We start from the raw sequence: 22,951 nt of genomic DNA on the forward strand, positions 1-22,951 counted from the left end.
TAGTTTCTTTCTGTTTTAATATATTTTTATTGATTTCAGAGAGGAAGTGAGACCGGGAGAGAGAGAGAAACAGCAATGATGAGAGAGGATCATCCATCGGCTGCCTCCTGCACGCCCCCTACTGGGGGTCAGCCTGCAACTCCTGGCATGTGTCCTTGCCCGGAATCGAACCTGGACCCTTCAGTCCGCAGGCTGACCCTCCATCCACTGAGCCAAACCAGCCAGGGCTAGGAATGAATTTTGACCAGAGTGGAACCCATGGGATGCTCAAGGTAAGAGAATTGTGCCCAAAGGGGTGGTTAAAAAAAATACAGTGGGCCAGGGAGCAGAAGCTGGGACTTCCTGAGAGTTTAGGGCAGAGACTTGGGATGGGTGGGGAGCAGAGCTCCGTGGAGTTTGAGAGCTAAGAAGGCACGGATTCAGGAAGGCCTGACAAGGCCTAAGGATTGGTGTAATTTGTAGGGCTCCAAAGAAAGAATCATCTGCCTTAGCAATATTTCTTTGCAAGAGGTGGTGGGGGTGCAGTGAATGCTGAGTGGGGGTTAGACCGGGCAGAAGGTGAGGTTTCCTGAGCTCTGAGAAGGCGGAGCTGACTTGGCGGGAGATGGCGCGACGTCAGAGGTTCCTAGAAAGAGCCCGGAAGCAAAGGCTGGCGCTGGACAGGGTCCATCGTAGGGAAGTCAGAAGACAGCCCGCCGGGCGGGTAGAGGTCCATGGTCCACACAGGTCAAAGGACGGGGGAGAAACTCCTGGGTTGGGCAGAGTGGCCCGTCCCCGCCACGCTTCTCGCCTTGCGCGCCTGAACGGAGCGGGAAGCTACGAGTCCGGGCAACTCCGCTTCCGGCCGAGGCCCCGCCCCCACCGCGCCCCTGGACGTCATCAGCCCGCGCCCCCCGGCGCCGCGGGGTGTTGTTCTGCCCCGCCCTCGCGGCGGTCGGAGCCCTGTCAGTGCCGGCCATGGCCGTGGCTCTGGCCCTCGGATTGTAAATTGGCGACTAAAGCTTCCGACGCGGCCCCAGTCCCGATGGCGGCGGCGGCGGCGGCGGCGGCCCTGGCGGCGGCCGACCCGCCTCCCGCGATCCCGCAGGCGGCCGGAGCCGCAGGGCCCACCGCCCGCCGAGACTTCTACTGGTTGCGCTCCTTCCTGGCTGGAGGTGGGTGTCCGCGGGGGGACCCGGCCGCGCTCCGCTCGGGCGGCAGGGGCAGGCCGGGGGCTCGCGGCCGCGGTGACATTCTTGGACAATGGCTGCTTCAATGCCCTGCCGGAGGCTGTCACCTTTTTCTAATCATCACTTGACTGGTGACCACAGGATCCTGGGGAGGAAGGTGTCTGGAGCTGTCGTGGAGCGGCTGGGGACGTGGGAGGGCAGACCCAGGCACCCATTCTTCAGGGCTGGGTGGCAGGGAAAGGAGGGGAGTCTCTTACAAAGACCCCAGGATTCCTGTGAAACATGCAGGGCACTGCTTCCTTGTAGAAAGACCATAGGTGGCTGAGTGTAGAGGTGAATTTTGCTGTTTTGCTTAAAAGAAAACAAGAGCTTTTTAGACGTGATTTGGGAAATTATGCAAAACTGTCTACAACCAAAACCGGTTCCAGTGATTCCGGTAAACTCTGCCACTGGTACTTGGCAGGTAGCCGGTGCAGCCCTACTGTTGGTTTGACTGTAGGGCCAGGAGGTTCATATTGTCTCTGAGAAATGTCTTCTGCCTTCCCATAAAGAGGTGTTTCAGTCCTTGCCCTTTCTTAACTGATTGTGTGGGTTGTCATCACTTACTTGTTAAGGCTAAGAATTAAAAAAAAAATTCAAATTATGATGACTTATAGGAAGATAATATCTGTCTGCTGCAGTAATTTTAAGAATTTATTCTGCTGCTGGAAAGGGCATTCACTTATTTATAAAAGGAACATTTGAGTGCCTGCTACATGCTCATTGTACATCAGGGAGCAAAACAAAATCCTGGAGTTTACATTGATTGAGGAGAAAGACAATAAACAAAATGAAAAAAGAAGTTATATAGTATGTTAGAAGGTGATGAATGCAATGGGAAGAAGTAAAAAGGAGAATGGGGCAAGGAAGTGGAGAGGCTAAGTGGGTGCATCTGTATATATAAAACCCTAATATGCAAATAGACCCAACGGTGGAACAACAGAACAACCAAACAACTGGTCACTATGACTTGTGCTGACCACCAGGGGGCGCGTGCGCGGAACATGGCAGGTGTTGGCAGCATGTGGCAGAGTGCAGAACATGGCATCAGCCGCGGTGGGATGGTGGAGCAGGTGATTGGGGGTGCCAGACCAAGGTGGGGCGCTGGTTGCTGTCATCAGGGCGAGCCTCTGGTGGTTACTGAAAATTCTTTGCTTGCGCGCCGCAGTCCTGCCCGCTGCTTCCACCTGCTGTTGGCGCTGACGCTGCTCGCACCTGCTGCTGGCACCGGAGCCACTGCTTGCACCTGCTGCCAGCACCTGGCGCCAGCCCTGATCACTTGGCACTGTCAGCGGGTGCAAGCAGTGGCTGCCGGTCCCGATCACCCCTCAGGGCTTCTTCATCTTCCCCTGCTCCTAAGGGGCCATCAGGGCTGGCAGCCACTGCTCGCACCTGCAGCCGGCACCGGAGCTGCTGCTCGCACTGCTGCGGTGCTGGCCCCGCTCGCACCCACTGCTGGGCTGGCCCCAATCACTCTGCACTGTCAGCGGGTGCGAGTAGGGCCAGCACCATCAGTGTGTGGGAGCGGAGGCGGCAGAAGTGGGGCTGACGGCAGAGAGGGGACCAGGGGCCGTGTGGCAGAAGGGGCCGGGTGGGGGTGCGGAGGATGGGCCGAAACCTGCCCCTGTGCCCACTGCAGCCTCACGGCCCACAGTTCCTTTCAAGGGGCACGAATTTGTGCACTGGGCCCCTAGTATGAAATAAGATAGTCGAAATAAGTCTCCTTTGGAGGGTAACACTTGAGCAGACTTGAAGAAGTGAGAGAGTTTAGCTAGTTGATGGCTAAGGAGGAGCATGTCCAGGAGGAGAGAAAAGCTAACGCAAAGGCTTCAAAGTGGGAGAGGGCCTCCTCTGTTCAAAGAACAAGTGGTGTTGATAGGGAAGGAGGTTAGAGACATAAAAGGGAGACAAATGGAAGGGCCTTGCATTCCATTGTAAAGATTCTGACTTTTACTTGGAATGAAGTTGGGGGCATTGTAGGCTTTTTTGTTGTTGTTGTTGTTGTTGTTTTAATGCTCTAGGAAAGGTGAGTGGTGACTGCAGGTATTATGCTAACCTGAGCTGTCAGAGTCTCTCCAGGTTGCTCTCACATGCGGTTGGAGAACCCGTGGCTACAGCCAGACACAGCCCTTGGAAACATGCTGGCCATTGCAAATCTTGAGCAGGGAAGTGACATGATATGACATATTTCACAAGGATCACGTTGGCTTCTCTGTAGGAGGAGAATAACTGTAGGAGGGTAAATATGGAAGCAAGGAGACTAGTTTGTAGGTTATTGCAGTAATTCAGATGACGGATAGTGGCTTGGATCAGGTCAGTAACAGGAGAGGCGGTGAAAAATTGTGATAATCTGGATATAAATAGAACAAATAGGATTTTCTAACAGATTAGAAATGGGATGAGGAAGATAAGTCAAGAGTGACTCTTTTGGTTTGAGCAGCTGAAAGGTTGTGCTCATTGGCTGAAATGGAAGACTGTGGTTGGAGCAACTTTAATGATGGTTGTAGCAGGGAGATGAGGAGTTCAGTTTTAGACATGTTACGTTTTGTGATTTGATTAGACTTTGAAATAGAATCACGGTGTGTATAGGTGAGGATAGCAGCCAGGATATATATATATAAAATATATTTTTATTGATTTTTAGAAAGGAAGGGAGAGGGAGAGAGAACTAGAAACATCAAAAATGAGAGGGAATCATTGATTGGCTGCCTCCTGTATGCCCCCTACCACAACCCAGGCATGTGCCCTTAATCGGAATCAAACCCAGGACCCTTCAGTCTGCAGGCCAATGAGCCAAATCAGCTAGGGTGCAACCAGGACTCTTTTATGCTACTGGTACAACCAATTTGGAGAACTAGTTGGGCAGTTACCTATGAAGCTGAGCATTTGTATGATATGATCCAGCAGTTCCACTCCTAGGTATATTTCAACATATATATTTCTGTTCATGTCTATGACATTCATGGTAGCCCAAACCCAGAAGCAATCCAGATGTCCATCAATGTTATAACATACTAGAGGCTAGTTGATGGGTGTCCCTCAGCCCGGCCTGTGCCCTCTCGCAGTCCGGGACCCCTCAGGGGATGTCCGCCTGTCTGCTTAGGCCCGATCCCTTCTGGGATCGGGCCTAAGCAGGCAGTCAGACATCCCTCTCGCAGTCTGGGGCTCTCGCAGTCCAGGACCCCCCTCGCTCCTTACCGCCTGCCTGCAGCAGAGGCTCCCGCCATTGCCGCTGTGCTCACCAGCTGTGAGCCCAGCTTTGGCTGAGCAGTGCTCCCACGCACTGACTACCAGGGGGCAGCTCCTGTGTTGAGCGTCTGCCCCCTGGTGGTCAGTGCACGTCATAGCGACAGGTCGTTCTGCCGTTCGGTCAATTTGCATATTAGGATTTTATTATATAGGATTACCAAAATATGGTATAATCATACGATGAAATATTATGTAGCACTGAAAATGAATAAATTCCTCTCACATGCAACAATCTGGATGAATCTCACAATCATAATATTGAACAGAAGAAGCCAGACACAAAGCAAGCCATACTATGTGGTTTTATTTGTATAAAGTTTGAAAACAATAAAAACTAAGTCCATGTTGTTAGAAGCCAGAAAGCTGATTGGTTATTTCTGAGAAGGAGGGACAAATAGTGATTATGGGAGTGCAGAAAGGACTTCTGGGAGTCTGGTAAAGTTTCATGACTTGAAACTTGGTTTGGGTGGTCCTTACATGATTGAATTCACCATTTGTGAAGTGGCATAATTAAGATTTGTGCACTTTTTTGTATGTATCTTACAGTTAGTTACCAATTAAAATCTACTAAAAAGAGGAAAAGAATTGGAGGCAGTAAGTATCTGAAACTGCAAAAGAACCTGTGGTCTTTTTTAATCCTCACCCGAGGATATTTTTTCCATTGATTTTTAGAGAGAGTGGGAGGGTGGGGGAGAGACAGAGAAACATCAATGTGAGAGAGACACATGGATTGGTACCTCCTGCATACCCTGACCAGGGCTGGGGATGGAACTTGCAACCAAGCTACATGCCCTTGACCAGAATCAAACCCAAGATCCTTCAGTTCATGGGCTGACATCCTAACCAATGAGCAAAAAATGATATGACATATTTCAAAAGGATCACTTTGGCTTCTCTGTTGAGAATCACTGTAGGAGGGTAAATATGGAAGCAAGGAGACTAGTTTGTTTTAAAATAAGGTTTATTAAGGTATAATTTATACACAGTAAAATTTACCCTTAATTTAGATGCATTTTCTACTCTTGATATTTTCAATTTACAATAGATTTATCAGGATGTAGCCCATTGTAAATCAAGAATCATGTGTACATGTAAGGTGTCTTAGTTCATTTGGGCTGCTCTAATAGAAATACCATAATCTGGGTGGCTTATAAACAACAACATTTATTTTTCATAGTTCTAGAGGCTGGGAAGTCCAAGATCATGGAGCCAGCAGATTGGCATTCTGGTGAAGACTAGACAGCACCTTCTTTGCTGTGTTTTCACAAGGTGGAAGGGGCTAGGGGTGCCTGGGGCCTCGTTTATAAGGGCACTAATCCCATGGTTAGTGCCCTAATAATGGTTGAAACGTATTATGTTTTATAAACATAAACATGCAGAACCCTTAGATTTTAGGACCCATTCACCTCCTAAAACCCCGCCTCTGAATGCCATCACATTGGGAATTAGTTTTCAACATATGAATTGGGGTGGGGGAGGCAGCACAAACAACAGAGCAAAAACGTCTTTATCCACTATCGCCTTAGAAGCATTCCAAGCTAGTAGGGCTGTCCTGTATGTATGTTACTATCATCCAAATGACTGCACAGTGGCATATTGTAGGGGCTAAACACATAATTGCTGAATGTATGAACGAATGATTGAATTTTATGGTAAAAGTTGTTTGTTCCAATGCAAAAGTTATACAAAAGAAGAGGAGGTTGCTTCAAATAGAGCCTTACAGTTGAGTAAATACCTTCAAGTGTCTCTATAACCACATGTAGCAAGATTCCCAGTGTTCATCAGTTATTAGGAGACAGATTTACACCCTTCAAACTTAATTTTATTTATTTATTTAAATATATTTTTATTGGTTTCAGAGAGGAAGGAAGAGGGAGATAGAAACATCAATGATGAGAGAGAATCACTGATCAGCTGCCTCCTGCACACCCCTTACTGGGGATTGAGTCCGTAACCCGGGCATGTGCTCTTGACTGGAATTGAACCTTGGACCCTTCAGTCCACAGGCCAGCGCTCTATCCACTGAGCCATACTGGCTAGGGCCAAATTTAATTTTAAGTATGACATGTTCATTTAGTAAGTTACAGAGAACGAGGGCTAATCATCTGCTCATCACTTCTACTGGGCAGTGGAAGAACAAGTGAAAGATCAGAGGGTGTATGTCGGCTGAACAAATAATGATTTCCATCTGGAAAGAAATGGTATGCAATTTCTCCCTAACCTCTTAAATTTTTTTAGGTATTGCAGGATGCTGTGCTAAAACAACAGTTGCTCCTTTGGATCGAGTAAAAGTTTTATTACAAGCTCACAATCATCATTACAAACATTTAGGTGAGTTAATAGATGCTAAAGAAAAAGATGAATGAAAACATTATCCATCTACAGGCTTGGTTTCCATTTGTGAATTATAGTAGAGGATCCAAAGGGGAATTAAAGTTTGGGGGCACATTTTACAAGGGATATCTCTTTTCCAATTTAGTCTTTTCATTTGCAGTAGTGGTTATAATCATTTTAGGGTGCTGATATCCTCTAAATCAAAATCTTTGCATCATTGAATCATTGTTTATTGGGATTAACGTGTCACATCCTTGACAGACAGGTTAACAGCATAGTCTGATAAAAAAAAACAAAATCAGTGATGGAGATATGGTTTATTCCTTTAAACACTTAGTTAAATATGCCTTCTAGAAATCTTAGTGCAAGCAGAATCCAGTGCAGTTAGTATATATGGGTAAATGTACATTACTAAAAAAATATGAAGCCCTTAGTTGTTCTTTACAAACATAAAAATCCACTTAATTAACATGGACACTAATATATCATTGCCCTGGCCAGTTTAGCTCAGTGGATAGAGCGTCGGCCTGCAGACTGAAGGGTCCTGGGTTCGATTCCTGGTCAGGGCACATACCCGGGTTGCGGGCTCCATCCCCAGTAGGGGGTGTGCAGAAGGCAGTCGGTCAATGATTCTTTCTCATCATGGATGTTTCTCTCTCCTCCTTTCCTCTCTCTGAAGTCAATAAAAATATATTTTAAAAAATAATATATCATTGATGGTAGTAATCATTTTTTGGAGCCTTGTTGGAGGACATTTTTGGTAAATGCAGCAAAAAGATACATCCTTGCCCAGCCAGTGTGGCTCAGTGGTTGAGCATTGACCCTTGAATCAAGAGGTCCCTGTTCAATTCCCAGTCAGGGCACATGCCTGGGTTGCGGGCTTGATCCCCAGTAGAGGACATGCAGAAGGCAGCCCATGGATTTTTCTCTCTCATTGATGTTTCTATCTCTCTATCCCTCTCCCTTCCTCTTTCTTTAAAAAATCCATAAAAACATATTTTTTAAAAAAACACACAGCCCTAACCAGTTTGGCTCAGTGGATAGAGCGTCGGCCTGAGGACTAAAGGGTCCCAGGATCGATTCCAGTCAAGGGCATGTACCTTGGTTGCGGGCACATCCCCAGTGGGAGGTGTGCAGGAGGCAGCTGATCAATGTTTCTCTCCCATTGATGTTTCTGACTCTCTAGCCTTTTCCCTTCCTCTCTGTAAAAAAAAAAAAAAAAAAAAAAAAAAAAAAAAAAAAAAAATCAATAAAATATATTTAAAAACAAAAACAAAAAAACAAACACATACACACACAAAAAAACAAGCCTTTATTTTTTTTAAAAAAGATTCTTCCTCTCCAGCCGTGCAGTTTTAGTTCTAGGAGGTTATTTTAAGGAAGTACTAATCAGAAATGTGCTGAAAAATGTATATATGAGAATCAAAGCATTATTTATGTTAGTAAAAAAAACAAACCGAGACAAAGCTTTAATAATAGGGAATTGGTTAAATAAGTATTATTCAGATAAATAAATAAGTCCATATTATAGACTATTTTGCAATTATAAAAATTATAAAAGTATTAATTGACTATGAACAATGTTCATAATGTATTAGTTAAATGTGGAAATATTACAACATGGTAGAATCATTGCATTTTATATAAATATAAATAAACGTGCTTAGACAAAAGGCTAGAAGGACAAACATTAACATTAGTGGTTAATATTCAGTGGTGAGATTAGAGTAAATTTTTTTCCTCTAAGCCTGCGATTTTCAAACTTTTCATCTCATGGCACACATAAGCTAATTACTAAAATTCTGCAGCACACCAAAAAAAAATATTTTGCTGATCTGATGAAAATAGTATAATTTTGATTCATTCACACTGGACAGCTATTGTTGTGTTGGTTGTTGTAATTTTAAAAAATGTTTTTATTGACTTAAGAGAGAAAGGAAGGGAGAAGAGAGAAACAGATTGGCTCCCTCCTACACGCCCCCCTACTGGGGATTGAGCCTGCAACCCCAGCGTGTTCCTTGACCAGGAATTGAACTGGCAATCTCCTGATGCATGGGGCAACATTCTAAACCACACTGACTTGATATTTTTTTATTTGACAATCTAAGGGAAAAGAGGACAGTGCCCTAACTAAATAGTCAGGTAGCTCATGTTTTAAAATTTTGGGACACACAGGTTGAACATCACTGTTCTAAGTTAATTTGTAATACATGTTGAACATACATATATTACCTTTTCAGTTAGAGGAAAAAAGATTAAAAAAAAATTAATGTGAACAGAGACCAAGAAAGAAATTAGGTTGAGGCAACTAACTCAGATCACTTCATGGCTTTACAGTTTCATGCTTCAACCGATAGGAACAATGTATGCTCTGCTGTGCAGCATCCTATATAATAAAAGCCCAATATGCAAATTGACCGAATGTCAGAACAACTGGTGGAACTACTGGTGGCTATGATGCGCACTGACCACCAGGGGGCAGATGCTCAACGCAGGAGCTGCCCCCAGCCGCAGGCCCCAGGCCAGCCAAGGGGGGTGCCAGCGGGGGCCCCCCCGATCGCCCCACTGGATGCCCCACAGATCGGCCCTGATCGCTGGCCAGGCCTAGGGACCCTATCTGTGCACAAATTTCGTGCACTGGGCCTCTAGTCAGTGTATAACAGAGTGGATAAGAATCAATTATTATTATTTTTTGAAGATGCCACATACTTTTTTTTATTATTGATTTTAGAGAGAGAGAAAGAGAAACATTTATTTGTTGCTCCACTTATTTATTCATTCATTATTTGATTCTTGGATGTGCCCCAACTAGGGATTGAACCCACAACCTTGGCTTATCGAAACGAGTGTCTCTAACCAGTTGTGCTACCCAGCAAGGGCCAATTATTTTTCCAATGGGTTTTTTTAAATGTGATTTTTCTAAAAAAGTTTTTTTGAATGGATATTTATATCTTATATTAATTGTAGCTCATTTTCTTGTCAATATTTTTAATACTAATTTTTTACTTAAAATTGAAAGAAAAAAATTGCTACCATATCTGTCCAGCAAAGCATTCTATATCTTCACAGTGTGCTGCTCATGTATAGAAAGAATGAGACCTTTGAATTTATTGAGAGATTAAATAACTGAAAAGGAAGGAAATTATTTTCTTTTGTTAACTAAATTGAAGGTGAAAAGGAGATGAATTATTTTACTCAGTATCTTGGAGTGCTTTACAATGACTCAACATAGGAATGTCTGAGCAGGGTTGTTTTATTCCTTTAATCTTCTCCCCATGCTGATCTTTATTAGTTTGTTTAATGATTTGTAATCATTAGATTATACACTGAGTGGCCAGATTATTATGATCCCTGAATGCATAATAATCTGGCCACTCAGTGTATATCCTATATAATAAAAGGCTAATGCAAATTGTCCCCTCGACCAGGAGTTCGACCAGCAGGCAGGCCGGGCAACCGCCCATGTCGTTCCACCCCCCCACCCCCGCCAGCCCCCTGCCAGGCTTGCCGGACCCCACCCATGCACGAATTCATGCACCGGGCCTCTAATATATATATATACATACACACACACACACACACACACACACACACACACACACACATACTGAGTGGCCAGATTATTATGCGTTCAGAGATCATAATAATCTGGCCACTCAGTGTATATTCACATTAGATTTCATGCTCTCTAGGACTGAATGCCATTGGTTACAGTATACTCTACAAAGTATGCAAATTTTGAAATAGAATTCTTGGGGAGATTGAGGTATCTTTAAAATATACAAGCCATTAAAAAAAGGTGTTGTTGGCTTTTTAAAATTATTATTTTTAAATATATTTTATTGATTCCAGAGAGGAAAGGAGAGGGAGGGAGAGAAAGAAACATCATTAATGAGAGAGAATCATTAACCAGCTGCCTCCTGAATGCCCCCACTGGTGATCAATCCCGAAACTCAGGCATGACCTGAATCGAACCCTGGACCCTTCAGTCCGCAGGCCAATGCTCTATCCACTGGGCTAAACCAACTACAGCAAGATGTGCTATTTAAAAAATATGTATATATATATTTATTGATTTCAGAGAGGAAGGGAGAGGGCAATAGAGATAAAAACATCAATGATGAGAAAGAATCATTGATCAGCTGCCTCCTGCACGCCCCACACTGGGGATCAAGCCTGCAACCTGGGCATGTGCCCCGATCGGGAATCGAACCTCGTTCATAGATCGATGCTCAACCACTGAGGAACACCAGCTAGGCAGAAGATGTGCTATTGAATAAAACTTCTTCTTTAGCTTCTTTTAAAAAATGTGTTAACCATTCATTTCTTGGGGTTTTGCTACTGCTCAGTGAGTGTGTAGTGAGGGCAGTACTGCCAGTGCCTAAACCAAGGGTGGGGAACGTCCGGCCATATAAGGCCTGAGAAATCACTTGGTCTGGCTCTGCCAAGGCATGAGGGGTGAGTTAATTAAATGTTTGACCAAATATAGCAGGCTAAGTTTTAAGTGGATAATCTTGTAATGGCCTGTGAATTATGTTATAAATATTCAAATGGCCCTTGGCACAAAAAGGTTCCCCACCGCTGGCCCAAACAGTACATTCATATCAACGAGAATTCTGCTTTACCATGGTGCAATTTTTGGGAAAAATAAATAAATAGCCCGCCCGGCATGGCTCAGTGGTTGATCTATGAACCAGGAGGTTACGGTTCGATTCCTGATCGGGGCACATCCCCAGTGTGATGGGCTCGATCCCCAGTGTGATACGTGCAGGAGGCGGCCAATCAATGATTCTCTCTCATCATTGATGTTTCTATCTCTCTCTGCCTCTCCCTCTCTGAAATCAATAAAAATATATTTTAAATAAATAAATAAATAAAATTCAAAACGAGCCTAGTGATTTACTTTCATATTGATCAAATTTTTGTTTCAAAAATTTGGGAAGGATCTTGAATTTAAATACTTTAATAATGTAGCCCGGGTGGTGTGGTTTGGTGGTTGAGCGTGGACACATGAACCATGAGGTCACTGATTCCTTTCCCAGTAAGGGCACATGCCCAGGTTTCAGGCTCAATCCTCAGTAGAGGTCATGCAGTAGGCAACTGATCAGTGATGTTTCTCTCTTATTGATGTTTCTCTCTCTTCTTCTCCCTTCCTCTCTCTCTAAAAATCAATAAAAGATATTTAAATACTTTAATAATGGAAGTATTCAGTAATATGTTTATTGGAAGTCTGTACTACAAATGGGATTAGTGATTAATCTTTTTCTCTTTTATTTGTTTATTAGTTTTTACCTTTTTTGCATGTATAATTATTATTATTTTTTCCTTATTGATTAAGGTATTACATATGTGTCCTTATCCCCTCTAATCTTAATAGAATAAACATATCAATATTTAGGATCAGAACTTAGGCCTTTATCAGTATTCTTAATTAAAGTGTCCTAATGAAAATTTGCCCCCAAATTTAATTGCTTTAATAGTTTTTTATTTGTTTCTCTTATTTAGCAGTATTCTTTTTTAAAAAATATTTTTTTATTGATTTCAGAGAGGGAGGAAGAGGGATAGATGGATAGAAACATCAGTGATGAGAGAGAATCATTGATTGGCTGTCTCCCGTATGCCCCCTACTGGGGATCGAGCCCACAACCTGGGCATGTGGCCTTGACCGGAATCAAACCTGCGACCCTTCAATCCACAGGCTTATGCTCTATCCACTAAGCCAAACCAGCTAGGGGTATTTAGCAGTAATCTCATGTAAACAAACCACACATGTATCTGGGCAGTCTGGGAAACCTTTTCATCCTTCCAGATAGAGTTGATCATCTGCACTGCAGTGTATAGACCTTGAATATATTTCTGTTATTAATATTCTCTAGATTGCTATAGTTGAATATAATTTGTGATAATTATAATTTGTAGCTGTTTTTGCTATTATATGTTTTATATTTCTACATGCAGTATATGTATGTAATTTGAGCAAGTGAGGTATTTTAAGTAGTATTAACTTATATAAAAATTACTATTCATATAATTCATCAAACAAAATTATATTATAAATGATGGCATTAGTGATTGTCATGAAAATTTGAATTTAGATAGTTTTCTGTTTTAATATTTTTTTTCTAAAAATAGGAGTATTTTCTACATTGCGTGCTGTTCCCCAAAAGGAGGGATACCTTGGATTGTATAAAGGGAATGGTGCAATGATGATTCGAATCTTTCCCTATGGTGCAATCCAGTTTATGGCATTTGAGCACTACAAAACGGTGAAGTTTTGTTTTCTTTTGTTTCCTTAAATATCATGCTTAGTTGAGAAGGCATTTGCTTTGGCCTATAAAGTTACTTTGGAAGAATGGCTAAATTAATGCCTTTTTGAAGGAATAAGACTTGTGATAGTTTAAAATTTTAAATATAACTTGGTTTTGAAGTTATCTATTCCAGAATTGTTAGTCATTTTTGAGAAAATTGTTTATATTCACACTTATGAAGAAGAGCTAAAGTATCCTTCAAGTAGATAATAATAAATGTTAAAAATATTAATAGCACTTTAATGTGCTTTTTGTGTCTCAACTGTAGGAGAGGAACATTGTGGCTTTTGATTTTCTTATTAAAATGGCAAAATCATATTGTAAAAGTTTGTTTATAAATAATGATTTAATAAATTAACAGCTTTTTCTGTCTACTCATTGATCAAGTTTCTTTTTTCTAGCTGACTGAAAGTTTATCTTCTCAAATATTCAAACATCTTAACACAGAAGGGGATTAAGTATGTTAAATTTCACAGTGTATCTTTTTTTTAATGACTCCATTTAAAATTTTTATTTATTTATTTATTTTTTATATAGAGAGGGAGAGAGAGAAACATCGATGGGTTGCTTGCCATAAGCATCCTTCCAAGAATGGAATGCACAACCTGGGTATGTGCCCTGAACTGGAATCAAACCTGCCACCTTCCGGTGTACAGGATAATGCTTCAACAACTGAGTCACACCTGCCAGGGCTCACAGTGTATTTTAAAATGAAAAGTAACCATTAGGGATGGGACAGCATTCTAAGCTAGTCTGTCAGATAGAATGGATGCCCTCAGTATATTAAGACTGCATTGTCTGAAGAAGCATTTTATTCCTACTGCTCCCATTCACACTTTATTTGTGGTCCTCAATGTGTAGTACATTCAGTAATTCTAAGGTAGATGCTCTGTAAAAGTACAAAATTAGAGCAGAGGCTATAGAAGAAATATCTGACCTCTTTATAATGTGATAGAACTCTGTCCCGCTTCCTGTAAGTGTGCTCATTTCACTACCATTTAATACTGATTTTCTTTTTACTAGTTCTGTAACTCTTTTGAAGTAAGTCCTCATTATTAAACAATGAAATGGGGAGCATTTTAAAAATGTCTTATTTAATTTGATGTGTTTGGTTTCTAGTTCATTACTACAAAGCTGGGAATTTCTGGTCATGTGCACAGATTAATGGCTGGATCCATGGCAGGTAAGAGGAGTGGGTATACTTTATTTCTAACAAATTTAATTTGGTTTAGCTGATATGTGTGACATTGATTAAGTAGCATACATTTGTTAGCTTTCTATATTCAATTATATAAGAAATCATTGATATTTCTACTCAAAACGAGTATTTTACATTAGGAGATGGTAAGGAATGGTCTAAACTTATAACAAAGGAAAAAACACACCATACAGTCTCTTTGACAATCTCCTTCTGAAAATGTTTTTATTTTGTTTTTCTTTTTAAAATATATTTTATTGATTTTTTACAGAGAGGAAGGGAGAGGGATAGAGAGTTAGAAACATCGATGAGAGAGAAACATCGATCAGCTGCCTCCTGCACACCTCCTACTGGGGATGTGCCCGCAACCAAGGTACATGCCCTTGACCGGAATCGAACCTGGGACCCTTCAGTCCGCAGGCCAGTGCTCTATCCACGGAGTCAAACCGGTTAGGACTTGTTTTGTTTTTCTAAAACTATTTTAAAATTATAACGACTGTAGCAATACCTACTCCTATACAATGAAAATAGTTTCACTCCCTAGAAGCAATCAGTATTAATAATTTCTTATGTATGCTTTTTTTCTAACCCTACCCTATGGGATAAGAACTTTTAGTTATCTCAAGACTCTTTCAATATCAGTACATAGATCTTATTTTTTTAAAGAATCCTACCTAATAAAATGGTAATATGTAAATTACCATCACTCCGCTATGCCCACGATTGGGCCAGCGGGAGGCGCAGGGGGCGGGACTCGGGGTGGCCGGGGTAGCCGATTGGGCCAGCGGGACGCTGAGCTCGCGTCGCCAGTGGAGGCGTGAGCTCAGTGTCTGCGCCATGGCTGTGCTGCGGCACAGAAGGGGCCTCTGGGGCAGCGAGCTCACGTCCCGCCGCGGACCATCAAAAGGGGGGGAGCTGGGTGCCTGTCTGCTCCGGCACCAGCAGACAGGCACCCAGCTCCCCCGCGATCGAAAGCGAAAGCATGTAGGGGACCCTACACGTGCATGATTCAATCATGCACTGGGCCTCTAGTTGTGTTATATCCTTTTTTTGAGAGGTCAAATTTCTTTCCTTTTATTTTTAGAACTGTGTTATATTCTAAGGTAATGTACCGTGATTTATTTAATCAGTCCCCTATTGATTGACATTTGGGATATTTTCAGTTTCTGTTTTACAAACAATACATTGTACTTGTGTGACTATCTGTAGAATAAATTTTCAGGAGGGAAATTGCTTTATCAGAGGATATGTATATTGCCGGGAGCCAATTCCAGCATGTCATAATTATAAGAGTTTTATCAAAAGGTTGATGAAACTTGGGGGCTCAACAAGGGCTGAGTCACATATGTATTTACCTGTTGGAATAGCTAAAAGGGCACTTCCCCCAAACCTGAATAGGATGATTGCTTGCTGCCAGACAGCTCAGGGCATCTTAATCCACATGTATTGCCTCCTGTTGGCCAAACACCTGAACAGCTGTAGGCTATTCCCCAATCTGACAATGCTTCTGTAAACCCTACCCTTCCTCCAGATTGCTGAACCCTTCTTAAAGCTGGGACAAGAACCCTGGCAGTATATTTAAATTTTGATAGACATTGGCAAACTGATTTCCATAATGCTGTTAATGGCCTTTTCCCCTACATACCAACACTGGGTTTTATAAAAATTTTAATACATGGAAATTAATCATGAATAAGGTTGATCAGCATTTCAAACTTTAGTGACCACTTGTATTTCTCTTAGTGACCATTTGTATTTCATTAAATATTCATTTTTATGAGTTTTGGAATTAGGACATTTGTTTTCTTTTCTGTGAAATATTGCTATTTTATTTCCCAGTTTTAGATTTGTCTTTTGACCTTACTTGTGTTTTAGAAAAGTTAATCTAGCCGAAACCGGTTTGGCTCAGTGGATAGAGCGTCAGCCTGCGGACTCAAGGGTCCCAGGTTCGATTCCGGTCAGGGGCATGTACCTTGGTTGCGGGCACATCCCCAGTAGGGGGTGTGCAGGAGGCAGCTGATCGATGTTTCTAACTGTCTATCCCTCTCTCTTCCTTTCTGTAAAAAATCAATAAAATATATTTAAAAAAAAAAGAAAAAGAAAAAAAAAGAAAAGTTAATCTAAAAGTTGTTTTTAACCCCCTCATATAGAAGTTTTACATAGCCAAATGCATTAGTCTTTTTCTCTGTGGCTTTAAAATTTTGTGTTGTGCTTATAAATGCTTTTCCCTGTCCTTTTTAAAAAATATTTTTATTGATTTCAGAGAGGAAGGGAGAGGGAGAGAGACATAGAAACATCAATGATGAGAGAGAATCACTGATCGGCTACTTCCTGTACACCCCCTACTGGGGCTCTAGCCCGCTACTCGGGCATGTGCCCTTGACCGGAATTGAACTCAAGACCCTTCAGTCTGCAGGCTGACACTCTATCCACTGAGCTAAACCAGCCAGGGCAATGCCTTTCCCTTTCTAAGAGCAACAGTTATTTGCCAGGTGGCCAGATGGTGTAGAAATATTTGAGTATTTTACATTGGCATGGTGGTGCTGGTGAGTAATATTAGCTAACATGTATTGCTCAGTTGCTATGTGCTGTTCACAGACCTGAGCCTGTGACATGTCATCTTGCCTATTGCTATGGAGATAGTCAGTTTTTCCTTCTGATATCTTACGTTGAAATAGACAAGTTATAGAATTTACAAAATACTCGTGACCCATTTACACTGTACTGGGGATCAGTATAGTGCTAACAGTATATATCTTCACAATGGGAAGAGCTTGAAAAGATTTTACAAACTGACCCTTTACTTACAAGGTTGTTTTCAGCTGATGATATTATGATAAAATTGTATCAATATCACCTTTGATTTCATTAGGTTTTCATTGCTATAATTTGAGAACACAACAAATGATAGGAAAAATGTATATATCTTTCATAAATATGACATATATGATGTGATGTAATGATAGGAGAGAGATATGTGTCAAAATTTTATTGTACATTTAAGTTTCTACTTTTTTTCAGGTATGACAGCAGTTATCTGTACTTACCCTCTTGACATGGTTAGAGTTCGCCTAGCATTCCAGGTGAAAGGGGAACACACTTACACAGGAATTATTCATGCATTCAAAACAATTTATGCAAAGGTATATATTTACTTTTCTCATCTATACCATGTCTTTTTATATTTAGGAAAATATTTTGAATATTATCTAAATAATTATTCTATTATTTATAAGTAATTGATAATAATAATATTTATGAAAACACATCTGTGTTTCAAGGTGGGTCCCAGAATAATATTTTTGTTATGATGTATGCTTTTTTCCCCCTACTAATCCTCACCTGAGGTTTTTTTTTTCTTTTTAATATATTTTTATTGGTTTCAGAGAGGAAGAGAGAGGGAGAGAGAGAGAGAAACATCCATGATGAGAGAGAATCACTGATCGGCCGCCTCCCGAAAAACTCCCACTGGGGATCGAGCCCACAACCCAGGCATGTGCCCTTGACCGGAATTGAACCCGGGACCCTTCAATCCGTGGGCTGGTGCTCTATCCACTGAGCCAAACTGGCTAGGGTTTTCCATTGATTTTTAAAGAGAGTGGAAGGGAGCGGGAGAGAGAGAGAGACATATCGACTAGTTGCTTTCCACACGCACCCGACCAGGTCCAGGGGTGGAGTCTGTAACTAGAATCAAACCCGGGACCCTTCAGTCTGAGGGCCTATACTCTATCCACTGAGCAAAACTGGCTAGGGTGATGTATGCTTTGTAAAACATTTTTACTTATTGATTTTTTTTTTTTTTTTAGAGAGAGGGAAAGAGGGAGAGGGGTGAAAGAGAAAGCAAAACATTGATTTATTGTTTCTCATTTATGTATTCATTGATCGCTTCTTGTATGTGCCCTGACTGGTGATCAAAGCCACAACCTTGGAGTATCAGGACGATGCTTTTACCAGCTGAGCTACTAGGCCAGGACTATAATGTATGCTTTTGTTCTTTGATGTGTATCATAATGAAAGAAATGTAATCTTCCGTTGTTTCTTCATTCAAAAGGAAGGCGGTTTCCTTGGATTTTACAGAGGCCTGATGCCTACTATATTAGGAATGGCTCCATATGCAGGTATGTTTCAAATTTAGCAGAATCTTGGTTTTTTATTTTCTTCTAAGAATGATTTTTTAAGCATTTTATATTTAAGCCATTAATCTGTCAGGATTATTTTTTTCCTCCTTAGGGTAACCATTTGACCAGCACCACTTATTAAGTAGTCCCTCCTTTCCCCAGTGATCTTCAGTGCTACTTCTTAAAACAATAATAGCGTGCAGTTTCATAAGTCTTTATATTTGGTAGGACAAGTCCCAGGACTTTATCCTCTCCCCCCCCCCCCCCCAGGAATGTAAGAACTGTAGATATTTTGTTATTCCATACACTTTGGAATCAGTTTTTGATGTTGCAAAGCACTCTTGTTGGGATTTTGAATGAAATTTCATACAGTTTTTGGACATTTTTGCTAGATACAGTCATAGATACCTTATAAGCTTTGTCTTTTAGAAAATTACGTTTTAAGTTTATTGCTTGATTTAATTTTTACATGATCTTATAACTTGCCATTATCCTACTTGTTGATATTATAGCCACCCACCATGTTACTTGTAGATGTTTTGGATTTTTTGTGTGGACAGTCTTATATCCTGTGCAAATAGTGTTATTTTTCTTCATCTAATTCTTATTTTTTAAAAATTTACTCCTGTTTGTCTTATCCTACTATACTAGCTAAGGACCTACAATGCAGCAGTGAATAAAAATCCTGATCCTGGGCATTTTGGCTCATTACTGATTTTAAAGGGAATATTTCTAATACTTCTTCATTTAGCATAATGTTTACTGTAGTATACCACTTACCAGGTTCAGGAAGTTTTGATAAGAACTTTTAGATGAATTGGTGTTGAACATTGGCAGATACCCTTTTCTGCATTTACTGAGGTGATAATATAGTTTTCTCCTTTAATGTGTTAATATGGTTCATGATATTAATGTCAACCCAAATTGGTTGTGATGCAATGATCTTTTTATATCCTGTTGGATTCAATTTGCTGTGTTTTTTTTTTTAAGTTTTACACTTATATTTATAAGTGAGATTACTTTGTAATATCCTCAAGATCTCATACAATAAATTAAAGAGTATTTCTTCATTTTCCATCCTCATGAAGAATCTGTATAAAATGATTAGAATTACCTTGTTTCTTGAAAGCTTTAATTGTGGGATAATTTTTAAATACTGGCTTAGTTTTTTGAATGATTATAGGGTTGTACAAGTTTTCATGTCATTTTTGGTAATTCATACCTTACCTTTACTGTTTTGTGCTAGTTTTCAAATTTTTCTTATTTTTTAAAATATATTTTTATTGATTTCAGAGAGGAAGTGAGATAGAAACATCAATGATGAGAATCATTGATAGGCTGCCGCCTGCACGCTCTCTACTGGGGACAGAGCCTGCAACTAGGCATGTGCCCTTGATTGGAATCGAACCCGGGACCTTTCAGTCCACTCTATCCAATGAGCCAAACTGCCTAGGGCTAGTTTTCAATTTTTTATTAAAAGATTTTCCTTTTTTGCCCTGCCGGTGTGGCTCAGTGGTTGAGCATTGACCTCTGAACCAGGAGGTCATGGTTGGATTCCTGGTCAGGGCAAGGGCACGTGCCTGGGTTGAGTGCTTGATCCCCAGTATGGGGCATGCAGGAGGTAGCTGAACAATGATTCTTTGTTTCTATCTTGCTCTCCCCCTTTCTTCTGCTCTGAAATCAATAAAAATAGATTAAATTTTTTTTTCATTTTCATTTTCATTTTATTTATTTATTTATTTATTTATTTATTTATTTATTTGTAGAGAGAAAGAGAGATGAAGGGAGAAAGAGACAGAGAGAAAGAGAAACATCAATTTGTTGTTACACTGGTTTAGGCATTCATTGGTTGATTCTTGTATGTGTCCTGATTAGGGATCTAACTCAAAACCTTGGTGTATCTGGACATTGCTCTAACCAACTGAGCTACCTAGCCAGGGTTTTCCATATTTTTTCATAATTTTTTCACATCTGGTCTATCTATAGTTATGTCCCACTTTTCATTTTTGTTTATATTTTTCTCTAGTCAATTTTATTAATTTTTGTTCATGTCTTAATTATCACCTTCTTTCTCTGGGTTTATTCTTCAGAGAACAAACCTTTATGTTTGTTTTCTTTCTTAATATAAGCATTTTTCTTCTAAATACTGCTTTAGCTGCATCCAATGAGTTTCCTTTAGTTATTTTTACTTAAAATTTGGACATTTTTAAACATATTCAAAAGTAGACAATAGTGTAATGAACCACCATGTACCTATCACCTAGCTTCAATAGTGATCAACTCACGGCCAGTCTTGCTTTAACTCCTAATTACTCCTTCCACCTTCATCTCAAATTGTTTTAAAGCAAATCCACTTTATTGCATCCTCAATATATCTGTATTGAGCTCTTTATGCTTTTTTAAAAAGCATGACCTCATACCATTTGAAACTTTAAAAAAAATTCTGAGTAGCATCTAGTCATTGTTCAAATTCCTACCCACCTTATAATTATTTTTTTGCCACATCCAAGTTAATGTTTGCCTGGTATATATTTTTTCATCTTTTTTATTTTCTACTTTTTCATGTCTTTATGTTTTAGGTATTTCTTTTGTAATCATTTGTAGCTGGATATTTTTATTTAATCCAGTCTGTAAAATATTTTGTCAGTTAGTCTACTTAATTGTTATTGTGATTGTTGATATATTTGGACTTGTTTCTATACCTTGCTATTTGATTTCTATGTGTCGCTTTTCTTTTTCTTTTTTAAATTCCTTTCTTACCTTGTTTGCTTATTTTTCTAAACCCTTACTCTTTTTTTTAACCTTCCTGAATGTATTTATTTAAAGGTTTTTTAAACATTGATTTTTAGAAAGAGAGAAAGGGAAAGGGAGAGAGAAAAACATCTATGTAGGAGCGAGATATAGATCAGCTGCCTCCTGCACTGCCCCCTGCTGGGGATTGAGCCCTAAACCCAGCATGTGCCCTGACCAGGACACAGGACACTGCCCAACCAACTGAGCCACACCAGCCAAAGTCTCCCTACTCTTTATAAATATACAAATTTATTTGCCTTCTCCTATATTTCATGGTCTTTAATAATGAGCTTATTACTTGATCTTAACCTCTGAGTTTCAGAATCAGTGATTCCTTCTTCCATAGGACCAATGGCAGGATCCATCTCAGTGGCCCTGCGCTATTGGCTTCAATGTGGACTTGTTATACTACCCTCATGGGCCCAGCTTATATTTTTGGAAGGTGGCGGTTCTGGGGCTTCTTGGAGACCTCATTCTTTTTGCAATCCCGGCAATGGATATAGTTGTTCTGCAATGACAAAGTCCCTCCGAATACATATATTGCCATTATGCTGGAAGCAGAGCTCTTTAATTTTTTGCTGTATTTTCTTGTCTTTATATTTTTTGTTTTTGTTTTAGTTTTCAGTTTTTAAAATATATACGTACATAGTTAATGTCTATATATATAATTTCCTTTCTTAATTCTTCCCCATTTTGCAAATATTTTTTATATTTTTGAATACTCTTTTTTTTTTTTTTAAATTTCTTTATTGATTAAGGTGTCACATATTTGTCCTCATCCCCCCATTCCCATCCCACACCCCTCCCCTTGGATGCCCCAACCCTCTGTTGAACTTAAGCATTGGTTAGGCTCATATGCATGCACACAAGACCTTTGGTTGAACTCTCCCCCCTCCCCTCACCCTCCCCTATCCTCCCTCTGAGGCCCGATAGTCCGATCGATGCCTCCTTGTTTCTGGTTCTGTTCTTGTTCATCAGTCTATGTTGTTCATCATTTCCCCTAGATGAGCGAAATCATGTGTCCCTAGAGATATACTTATAAGAATTGAATGTGCGACGAGCAATAATAGTTATGCTGACAGGCAAATGAATCAGTCTGTAGTGAGTTTCTTTCTGGACCAACAGTTCTTTTGAGACCCAATATCAATGTCCACCAGTTCCCTATGAGTACATGTCGGCACTGATTGAATACTCTTCACAAACATAGTTTTAATTTAATTTTATTTATTTAAAATATTTTTATTGATTTCAGAGAGGAAGGGAGAGGGAGAGAGAGATAGAAATATCAATGATGAGAGAGAATCATTGATTGGCTGCCTCCTGCATGCTCCCTACTGGAGATCAAGCCGCAACCCAGGCATGTGTCCTTAACCGGAATTGAATTTGGGACCCTTGAGTCCACAGGCCGATGCTCTGTCCACTGAGCCAAACCAGCTAGGGCAAACACAGTTTTTATTAATTGTGTTGTATTTCACTAAATATGATTCTACATAATTTAAGTAGTTCTAATTTTTTTACTTATGTTTATTTTGCTGGGAACTTTCTTGTTGTGAGTTTTTTCTGTATTTAGATTAAGTTCTTAGAATAGATTTCCCAAATATAAGTGTATGAATATTCCAAAATTATATATCATCATTTCAAAATACTATAAGATTATAAGAATTTTGTATAAAGAATAAATGTATATATTGAGGTATTATCCTGGACAGAATTTTTGTAAATGCTTATTTGTTCTTAAGCATC

At 40.4% G+C, this 22,951-nt stretch overlaps 1 protein-coding gene across 2 annotated transcripts in view; it reads left to right on the forward strand.

Annotated features, from left to right (window-relative positions):
* The first annotated feature begins 469 nt into the window (after nt 1-469).
* Nucleotides 470-22,951, forward strand: part of SLC25A16 (solute carrier family 25 member 16) — a 30,682-nt gene continuing 8,200 nt past the window's right edge. The window contains exons 1-6 of one of the 2 annotated variants that reach the window (XM_079794244.1): nt 470-1,154; nt 6,696-6,788; nt 12,924-13,057; nt 14,219-14,282; nt 17,319-17,440; nt 18,349-18,415. In XM_079794244.1, coding sequence (XP_079650370.1) covers nt 605-1,154; nt 6,696-6,788; nt 12,924-13,057; nt 14,219-14,282; nt 17,319-17,440; nt 18,349-18,415 — 1,030 coding nt within the window. In that variant the 5' untranslated portion in view covers nt 470-604. The remainder of the gene's footprint in view (nt 1,155-6,695; nt 6,789-12,923; nt 13,058-14,218; nt 14,283-17,318; nt 17,441-18,348; nt 18,416-22,951) is intronic. The other variant, XM_079794243.1, reaches the window with a different exon arrangement.

The sequence above is a fragment of the Cnephaeus nilssonii genome, assembly GCF_951640355.1.
Source record: "Cnephaeus nilssonii genome assembly, chromosome: 16".
Classification (NCBI taxonomy): domain Eukaryota; kingdom Metazoa; phylum Chordata; class Mammalia; order Chiroptera; family Vespertilionidae; genus Cnephaeus; species Cnephaeus nilssonii.